General features: G+C 40.4%; 1 protein-coding gene across 2 annotated transcripts in view; it reads right to left on the reverse strand.

The window, feature by feature from the left end:
• Positions 1-9,004, reverse strand: part of LOC127003987 (AP-3 complex subunit delta-1-like) — a 96,148-nt gene extending 87,144 nt beyond the window's left edge. For both annotated transcript variants that reach the window (XM_050871072.1, XM_050871071.1), the window contains exons 1-3: positions 8,798-9,004; positions 2,390-2,485; positions 1,578-1,706 (exon numbers count right to left, since the gene is read on the reverse strand). In XM_050871072.1, coding sequence (XP_050727029.1) covers positions 1,578-1,706; positions 2,390-2,485; positions 8,798-8,893 — 321 coding nt within the window. In that variant the 5' untranslated portion in view covers positions 8,894-9,004. The remainder of the gene's footprint in view (positions 1-1,577; positions 1,707-2,389; positions 2,486-8,797) is intronic.
• Positions 9,005-10,561: the final 1,557 nt, after the last annotated feature.

Here is a 10,561-nt window from a genome sequence, read left to right on the forward strand (position 1 = left end):
ATTCTTTAGATTTGATGCATCAAATACAACTCATAACTTATACTCCTGAAACTAGCTTTCTCAGCACGCATGGCGTGCCTCGTGCTTTGCTTTGTTTAGAACTTTAAAAGCATTATCACCTTCACTGCTGCCCCCTCACTCTGACTGCCCTATTGTACCAATACTGTACTCGAGTCATATGAATTTATACTTATATGGCTTTGCTATACTTTAACTCCCGTGATACTTTAAACTTTTATGCAAGAATTAATTAGAATTGATTGTAAACTGTGGAGCAGCCTTGCTTTGTCTGTTTCACCTCCATCCTATGACATAAACACTTTCATGAACGGAGTATCTAGCCTTCTAAGTGAAACTGATGTTCTCTTTCAGCCACTTTATCTGTTTTCAGCTTGCAGGGACAGAACTATAGTGGTATAATTTTATATCTTTATTTTTGCTACTGAAAACTAAAATGGCATGGCCCAAATTGATAAATCTCATTGAAATAACACCTCCATTTAGTGTGCATTTCTTAGGTACCCATCTCACGCTAAATAGAGGGTATATTGTACTGAATCTGTATCTGACAAACATCCCATGAATTAGTCAGCTTTTGGAAAGTTTGTTTTGAAGCCACTGCTATAATCAGTTCACACAAGTCTGAGGTGTGCATTATCGTACGCTGGCAACCTGCTGTCACATGGCGTGTCCGATTGCATGAATAATATATGATAGCCTACGCGGAAACAGTCATCAGTTTCAGTAATATGCAGGCAACAATAACAAATACCGTCAATTATAGTTGATTTTGAGCTAAAAATTATCAGTACTATCACAAACAGCTATTTTGTGAAAACAAAGTCTGCTAATATTCTTGGTGGTGAACAGTGCCAAGGATGTTTAATAATTATAATCAGCGATCTTTTGAATTAACATAACAGCTGTTTGTGACAGTACTAATGATTTTTAACTCAAAATCGACTATAATTGATGGTATTTGTTATTGTTGCCTGCATATTATTGATAATGACGACTGTTTCCTATGCACAGGCTATCATACATTATCCACAAAATCGGACACGCAGGGTGACAGCAGGTTGCCAGCACACAATAATGCACACCTCAGACTTGGGTGAGCTGACTATAGTATCAACAATGTATAGATACTGATACAAAGTCAGTGATAAAAAAAATATGCTACTTTTTTCAATGCTTTTTTTTTCAAATCAGTGTTTTCGATATGTACCCTAGAATGTCAGATTTTGCAATATTTATATTAAATGCCATTACCAAAAATTAATTTAAATATTACTGACGGTTGACAGATGTTGATTCAAAATTAGTTCTGCCAAAAAAAATTTCAATATGAAAAAATTGCATAAAGAAAAAAATATGGAGCCAACTATAAATCTGCTATTTTAAGAGTCACCAATCCAGACAGCTTACTATTATATTAGGGGAAAAAAAAAACTATTATCGGAATCCCAAGTAAAATTAAGAGGTGAAGGAATGGAGGGAAAAAGGCACCCAATATATAACAACTTATATTGGAAAATCTTTCTGTACTACATACCAAACAGATTAATAACTCTTACCTCGGTGTCTTGGTGGAAGCACTGTGAGGCTGAGAGATATCCAATCCTCTTGTAAGTAAACTTGGGGGAGCTCATGACTTCTATTATATTAAACCCTGCCCAGCTGATGTCATAACCAAGCATTTGCAGCTATGATGAAGGGCAGAAAATTTGATAAAATCTAATTCACCAACAAATTATTTTTTTCATTAAATTTATAGTATACCTAAGTCATATTACATGGTCATTGGTCAGCATATTTGAAGATAAATATTAAACAGGCACATATCATAAAGTCATAAAATGTCATTAATGATTTGAAGAGGCAATGTACATTTCCTATAAACAAAGGAAAAACACGATGGACACCAATTGAACCTCATGTAAAATGTTTTGCAACTAGAAGCAATACACAGCAAACATTCTACCATGGGTGAAGAACAGCATGGGGAGGTTCCAAAATATGGTAGTATGGACAGGAAAAAATGCAGAACTGAGGATAATTTACATGGCAAAAGGGAGAGTTAGTAACAAAATATAGCTTCTGAAATGGGAAGAATGGAAATTTGGAGAACTTCATTTCTATACTATGAATGGTGCAACTGGGATGGGACAAGATAATGTATAGTCATGAACCTACATTTTATATAAGAGCATGGAGGTGTAACTATTTGAACTGAAAACTTTCTCAAAAAAGATAGGCATTAATGGAGTGTCTACACATACACAGCAGTTACTGAAGAAAATGCACAAACTTATGATATACCAGTATTTATTTTATCCCTATGACAAAGGTTTATGGGGACATTCTACTTAGTACACAGATGACTTACATAAGTAAGCTTGGCCACAGCATTGGCCTTGACTGCCAGGTTGTCCTGCCGCAGCTCTGTCTTGATTTCTTCCATACATTGTGATATGTATTTGGACTGAAAAAACAAAACAAACATCAACCATTAATATCATTATGAATACAGAGATGCAACATTTTAGAACAATCAAACAATTCTACAATTTGAAACAAGCATAGCTTACAGCAAGTGCTAATTATCCACAAATCTTTGTGAGGGGCAAGAGTTCTAATGCCTCATAAAGAATGTGTATGATTAAAAAATCATTTAATAGAAAACACATTTTCATGATAAACTTGTTTCCAATAATAGGTAAAATTAAGTACTGTAATAAGTCAGTGGACCCTGAATCTAACCAAATTGGGAGAAATTGGCGTTTTGGAAGATATGTCCAATCAAACAGTCTGAGGAATATTGGTATTTTAATATTTTTCATGCTTTTATTTTGTATTTTCTTGAGGATATACATATTTAATTCTATCATGGAGGATAATGCTAAGTGATATCCAAGGATGGTAAAATATATATATATATATATATATATATATATATATATATATATATATATATATATATATATATATTGAATCTAACACAATTATGTATCTAAAAAGCTATGTAACACAAAACCTGAATTTGAGACACATTTTCAATAGAACACAATCATATGATTAGCAAGAATCATATTAGGGATGTTATAAAAACACTCATTGCGGCAAGTCAGTCAGACAAAAAAATGAGAAACAAGCATTGAAAGTGCAAAATAAGCACAATTATATGTGCAGTGATACCAACAAGGGTGTGACAGGCTCCTTATTATTTAAGGGGAACAACAGTGACCGAGTCCCTCCTGACCCGTGTGCATACAAGGGATACAAGCCCTCAATAGAGAAACTAGAGACAAAAGTGCTCACATGTGTGCAAACAAGGGCAAGAGATGGCAAGCCCTGATGTATATGTGTATATACCTAGTTGTGATTTACAAAATAATAACACCTAGTTGTGATTTACAAAAAATAACCTACTATATCAATGTTGTCCACTCCCATCATTGTCATACTGTAATCATGTCATCTCTCTCTTCCTTTCAAGACTGAGAGCCCCAAATTAATCAGTCCTTCATTGTATAACAGATCTGTCTCCAATTTTATTGATTTTTCTTTGTATAACAGATCTGTCAGACTGAAAACCATATATGTTACTGCTCTTAGTATTCTCTCAACCTTATATATTTCTTTTAACTTGGAGACTAGACTACTGGCACATAATTCAACCTAGGGCAGATCAGGACATTTTATCAATTTCTTTATATGCCACTCAAGGCACTCATAATCTTACTTGTGTCTTTTCTGGATGACAAATTTCCCTGGACAATACTGTTTGGGGATTTAAACCCCTTTTTGTTGGAACACTAGCTATCTGCAGCTAACATGTGGTCTGAGATTATTTTACCTACTACTCATCTCGCTGATAACTGTGCCTAGGGATTTCAAATGAACATGCTTGATGAGGAACTAGAATCTTCCTCCAAGGGTCTTCTGATATCAGACTTATTTTTCCACAATCCACATCATTTGACTCATAATTTGTATTCATAAAAAATTCAGTAACTCAACATTGACATTCTGCTGATCACCTGCCAATCATGATCTCAAGAGACAATGCAATAAACCTCAGCTACATGATATCTCATGGGGAGGCGGTGGCTGAGTGGTCAGAGTGCTGGCACGGCGTTCACTTGCATATGTGAGGGTTGGTACTATTACTGTATTTCTCAAATCCCTCTTTACCTCCATGCTCACACTTCTGCCATTCATGATTTGTCCCAAAGACCCTACCACCCTTCTTCCCTGCAATGCCCTTTCTCTTATCTCTCCCTCCGTACCACCATGGTTACACATAACTGATCCAAGGTACTTGAACTCAATGACCTCCTCGATTTCTTCACCATTCAAAATTATTTTGCATTCTTTTTCACATTCAATTCCCACTCTATATGGGCATACAAAACCAACTACCTCACTTCTACTTTGCACACAAACCATTACTTTACTTTTGTTGACATTTACTTTCAGCTTTCTCCTGTTACAGACACTATCAAAAACACTGACCAAATTTTGTAGGTCACTTTCATTTTCTGCAATGAGCACCGTGTCATCAGCAAACAGTATCGAATCCAGTACCCACTTCCTGCCCTCATCGAACAGTCTTACTCCAACTTCTCCAACTTTGCCCTTAATTTCTCTAATAACACCATCTGAATAAATATTTAACAACCATGGTGACATGACACACCCTTGTCTTAAGCCCACTTTTATCTCAAAATGTTCACTTGTTTCTCCAGTAATTTTGACACATGCAGATGCATCCTCATAGAAAGACTTTATTGCACTAAGCAGTTTTCCTCCCACACCATAAATCTTTAAAACATCCCACGATGCAATCCAATCGACTCTGTCATAAGCATTTTCCAAATCCATGAAGGCAGCGGATTGCTCTTTTCCCAATACCCCAAAACAAGGGAGCTCTACGCATCGGCAACAATGCACCTCAGATAAACCTCACTGGTTACAATACTGCCACTGCGCTTTGAGTATAGATATGTATCTCATTGGCCAAAAACAGTAAGTAACAGCTCCTGATTGGCCATTACACATTGAAAGCTCCCACCCAGCCACCAACATTGCCAGATTGTCGTACAGGTAACTCTCGATTTACGCGAGTATTGTGTCCTTGAAGAGGTCGCGTAAATCAAAAACAATGTAAATCAAACAAGAGGTAGGTTTCTGTCGAAAAATAAATATTCACTTCATTCAGTGGAGAGAGAGAGAGAGAGAGAGAGAGAGAGAGAGAGAGAGAGAGAGAGAGAGAGAGAGAGAGAGAGAGAGAGAGAGAGAGAGAGAGAGAGAGAGAGAGAGAGAATATCCATATCACCGAGATATCCACTCAGGCACTCAGTCTCAGCCTCACTCATGTGAGGAAGAAATGAGGGACACCATGAGCGACTGGCTAGTATTGGTACCGGTACCAAGCAGTCTGGTACCGTTAGTACCGGTACCTGCCCACCCCTAATGTTGAGTAGCATGGCAGCGTGGGTACTGTATTGTTGTTCGAGTGGCGCGCGGGAAGAACTGAGCTCAGCTGTGTGGCCACGGCACCATGTGAGTCCAGTTGCATGAGACATCTGGTGGCCACTCCATAAAATATCGCGTATAAGTGAAAAAAATGTGTAAATTAAACATTTATTTGGATTTTGGATCCCGCGTTATTTCAAAAACGCGTAAACCAAACTCGCGTAAATCGAGTTACCTGTATTCAGCCTCTTATGTTTGCCAATTTCCAACCCAAAAACTGTCTCCTCCACCCCATTTACTGGCTTCATATGTAGCTATCAAAAAAATGGTTAATTATTGGTGCTTCTTGGCAAAAGTTATTGGTCAGAAATCGTTAAATATTGTGCTCAGAGTACTATAATCTGGCACCAGTGCATGGATGTGCGTGGCGACCACCCACGCACATCCAGGTGATACTCAATCGTGTCGTCCTCACTTCCTCAGCCCCTAACTCAGTGTGTGACGAGCGGTGAGGAGGAGGAGGGGAGTGCGATTGATTGTGCTTCAGTTACGTATGTTATTCCAATCTGAACATACTTTTTAGACCATTTCCGATGCTCAATAGATTAATCTGAAAACACTGAGGTATAAACAATATAGAGTATCTATGTGTCCCTTGTGCTTTACAGACCATGCCTACTCCTCCTGCATATTAACCTAATAACTTATCAACACTAAAGATAAGAGCCTATTAATCCTAAAATGGTAACGTATCACCACTTCACTAACTCTTGAAATCTCACAAACAAGTAACCTGATGGATCTTGATCTTGATTAATAATGCGCAGGGCACCTATCAGGTGCATAACATGCATATTTGTGTTGACTGTTAGGGGGACGGGGAAGCCGAGTGTGCAGGGGAGGGAAGTGAATCAAGTGTAATTGTTAGTGTTGGTGTGTTGTGGTGACAAGTGAGTGTGTATTTGTTTTCTTAATGAGTCTATTGTACTGCAGTCTAAAATTTGTTGAGGGAGGCAGTTCCAGTCACGTATGGTGTGTGGAAAGTATGAGTGCTTGTATGCGTCAGTGTTAGAATATGTTTGCTATTTATGGATGTGTGTGTTACGAGTACGTTGACTGTTTGCATTGTGTAAGTATGTATGTGGGTCAATGTCAATGTGTGTTTGTGATCTTGTACATAAGTGTAAGTCTGTGTGCTTGTCTGCATATGTGAAGAGGTTCCATGTTTATCTGTTGTTTGATCCGTGTTGTAATGCCAGGCATTCAAGTATAATTGTTTGTAATGAACCTAGCCACCTTGTTGATTTGTTCTAGCTTATCAATGTTTCTGTGTGTGTAAGGATCCCACACCATGGAGCAGTATTCAAGTGTTGGTCTCACAAGTGTGTCATAAGCTAAGTGTTCAATGTCAGTTGTGCAGTTATGTAAATTCCTCCTCAGGAACCCCAGTGTTCTGTTGGCTGTGGCACTGATATGGTCTATGTGAGTGTTGAATTTAAAGTTAGTTGAGAGAGGGATATCAAAGTACTTGTGTGTGTGCACTGATTCTAGTTCTGAATTATGGAGTGTAAATGTGATGGATAGGGTTGTGAGCTCAGGGGCGGGATTCACAAACATACTCACTAACAAAACTACGTACTATTGATGTAGCGACTGACGTTAACTTCAGATTCTCAAAGCAAACCTTAGATTGTAGTTACAGGCAGCAAGGCTGCTGATTGGTTGATGTCATTGGCCTTGCAGCGAATCACAAGCACGTTTACAAAACTGTCAGCCAATCGTAGGGAGCCCCTCCAGCTGTCGCTTCAAAACAACCCGTTCTCTTTTCCTATTTTTCCTTTTCAGGCAAACTGTACTAAATCAAAATCTAGGAAATTAGTAATTTCTTTATTTGCTGCACATTTACATCAAGGCAACTCTGCTGTTCGATGTCTTGTTATCTACGAGCATGCTCAAGGGGAAGAAAAAGAAGATATAGAGGAGATTGAGGCAGGAAGAAAGCAAAGAGAAATATGGGACAGATATCGAGGCAGAAAGGGACGAAGGAAAATTAAGACTGTCTTGCCATATCTGCAGCCCAACTCAAGGGCTCTCACCTGACAAAGGTCCATGGTCCCTCCACGGAGGGACAAATCTAGAGATGGATGGATGAATGGATAAGGTAGGAAGATGAAGGAAGAGGGAGGTCTAGCTTGCAATCCCCCAGCCAGGCGTCGGTGTTGCCATACCGCCCACACTTATAATATGCCTCTCAGTGTGTATTTTCTCATCATTTTACAAAGAAATGGGCTTCTTCTGCTCACAAAGTTATATTCCAAGTTGAAAAACGTGATTTATAAGCATTTATACGTCAATATGATAATATTATAAGGGTTTACTACACCTCCTAGGCAGTAGTTATTTAACAACAAAGTTAGCATCACACAGCACGACGAAAAGCTTCGTGAATCCACGCACTAAACTTGACGTCATCAATTAGTTCGTAGTTATTACCGAGCGAGCTTTGTGAATCTTAATTTTGTTGTTGAGGCCCAAAACTACACACTAATGCTTTGTGAATCCCACTGCTGGTGAATCTTAACAGTTTGCACTTGTCAAGGAGGAATTGCATCTGCCAGGTGTGCTCCCACCACTGGAGGGCGTCCAAGTCTTTTTGTATTAGTCTGCAGTCGTCAGTAGTCTTTACTGCTCTAAACAGCAAACTATCGTCGGCAAATAGTCTAGTGGAAGAGTTAGGCATTGAGAGGGGAAGATTGTTAATGTACAGGAGGAAAAGAAGGGGGCCTAGAACGGTGCAATGTGGGACACCTGAGGAAACAGGGACAGTGTCAGATGAAGATCCGTCAAGAACATGTTGAGAACTGTTAGAAAGAAATGCAGTAATCCAGTGTAGAATAGGTCCTGAAATACCATAGTATTTAAATTGATATCAGAGTATAACAGAGTAGTGACGACAAACACAGGAGTTGGGTGTACTTTTAGACAACTTCCCCTCCCTCTCTCCTCTGACCTAATCTGACAGGCCCCAGCAGGCCAGTGCATGCTCCAGCTACTTGTCACCACAGCACACCAACACTAACAATTACACTTTATTCACTTCCCTCTCCAGCACACTCGGGTCCCCCGTCCCCCCAACAGCCAACACAAATATGCGTGTTATGCACCTGTACAAGTGCCCTGCGCATCATTAATCCAGACCCAGATCCAGATCCAGATCCGGCAGGCCCCGTGACCCCCAACAGCCGCCAGCCCCTCAGTGCCGCGGCGACCCTCCCACCTCGTCGGCCAGCACGGCACGGGAAGCCTCTCAACTCACCTCTGTCTCCTTATTGTTGCGGATGCCTCTCACCAAATCCGTCAGGTTCTTGTCAAACATGCGTTCTAAGTTCCCCTTCACCTTCCTGAGCGCCATGGTGGAGGTAGGTAGGACACACACGCCAGAAACACTTCTACATGTCACGGTGTTGTCACAGCACTGCCATCACAGCTGTTGTCACTGGCGGCGGCCGGGAAGTGGGGAGCACAGGCAGTGGGTGATCATGTGACCTGTGACGTAGGCGTGTATGTTGTTGTGTCAGTTATACGGGATTTCGTGGGGCAATTATGATTAAAATAATTTAATAATGGCCTGAAGCTTATCATTATGCTATAAGAAATGGAGAGGGAACTTCGTTTGTCCATGCGGAGCGGTTAGTTATCGAACAAATTTAATGCAGTCTTGATAAGGTCGACCTTAATTGTTGGCAGAGTATTAATTATTATGATATAACGATAGGTTTCTCTCTTAAGTTAGGTAGAGTTCCTTAAAAAACAATTTTGATAGATTCCAATCAAAGGACTTATCTATATAGCTAGGTAGTAGAGTGTCATGCCGGTCAGCGGTCTGTAAAGTCCCGCCGATCCATAATTCAGATTTAAAATCAGTTCACACACACAATGTACCTTGGTATTCCATCTCTCAACTAACTTGAAATTCAACACTAACATAGACCATCGATCACTGCCACGTATACAGCCAATAGAACACTGGGGTTCCTGAGGAGGAATTTACATAGACTCATTCAGAGAACAAAATTTAATACACAATCACTTGTCACCACAACACGTCAACACTAACAATTACACTTGATTCACTTCCCTCCCCTTGCACACCCGGCTCCCCCGTCCCCCCAACAGCCAACACAAATGCGTGTTTATATGCACCTGTCCGCGGGTGCCTTGAGCATTATTCATCCAGCAGATCCAAATAGAGTAACGACAAAAAGTCGACACTGTCTGCCATTTGTATGCCGCTATCTAGTGTCTCGCGAATCATGTATAGGTTCCTATACCTATCTATTTCCAATTTTGGAAGTGCCCTAAATCCAAATTTTCTATAGTCGATAGTAGTTGTTAAATTCATCTTCCAAAAAATTCATCCATAAGTTAATTTCGGATACTGATTGATTGATAATTTATTGTTGCAGGTAAACAACAAGGGAGAAGGGAGGAACATATGCCATCCCAACACCCAGGCAGGACTCACGTATGTACAGTGGTTCAGTGGGTCTTAATTCGAGAGATGTGGGCGCGTACTTACAGCTAGAGGCAGACAGACACAGGTAGACACACACTGCAGCTAGAGAGAGAGAGATCTGCGCGTACATATATAGCTAGAGGCAGACAGACACACACAGCTAGAGAGAGATGCGGGTACATACAGCTAGAGGCAAACACACAGATAGACACACACAGCTAGAGAGAGAGAGAGAGAGAGAGAGAGAGAGAGAGATGCGTGTGCATACAGCTAGAGGCAGACAGACACACATGTAGTGCGGCGACGGCAGGATGAACGAGCCTCCCATAACGCACTTAGCCAGTGGGGTACCTCTTTGGCCGACTCGGTAAGCCGGGTAAGGAGTGGCTCTCCCGTCACGCTCGTCGCGGGTTCAATCCCAGGCAGCCGGGGAATACCCACTCCTTGTTGTGATTAATTTCTAGTGTGTTCCGATACACGCAGAGGACGTGTGGGACCGAGAGAGTAATAGAAAAAAGAGAATAGAAAATCTCGTCATTAAACTGGTGGCATAGCGGTGGGCAT

This window comes from Eriocheir sinensis, chromosome 27, assembly GCF_024679095.1.
Source record: "Eriocheir sinensis breed Jianghai 21 chromosome 27, ASM2467909v1, whole genome shotgun sequence".
NCBI lineage: Eukaryota > Metazoa > Arthropoda > Malacostraca > Decapoda > Varunidae > Eriocheir > Eriocheir sinensis.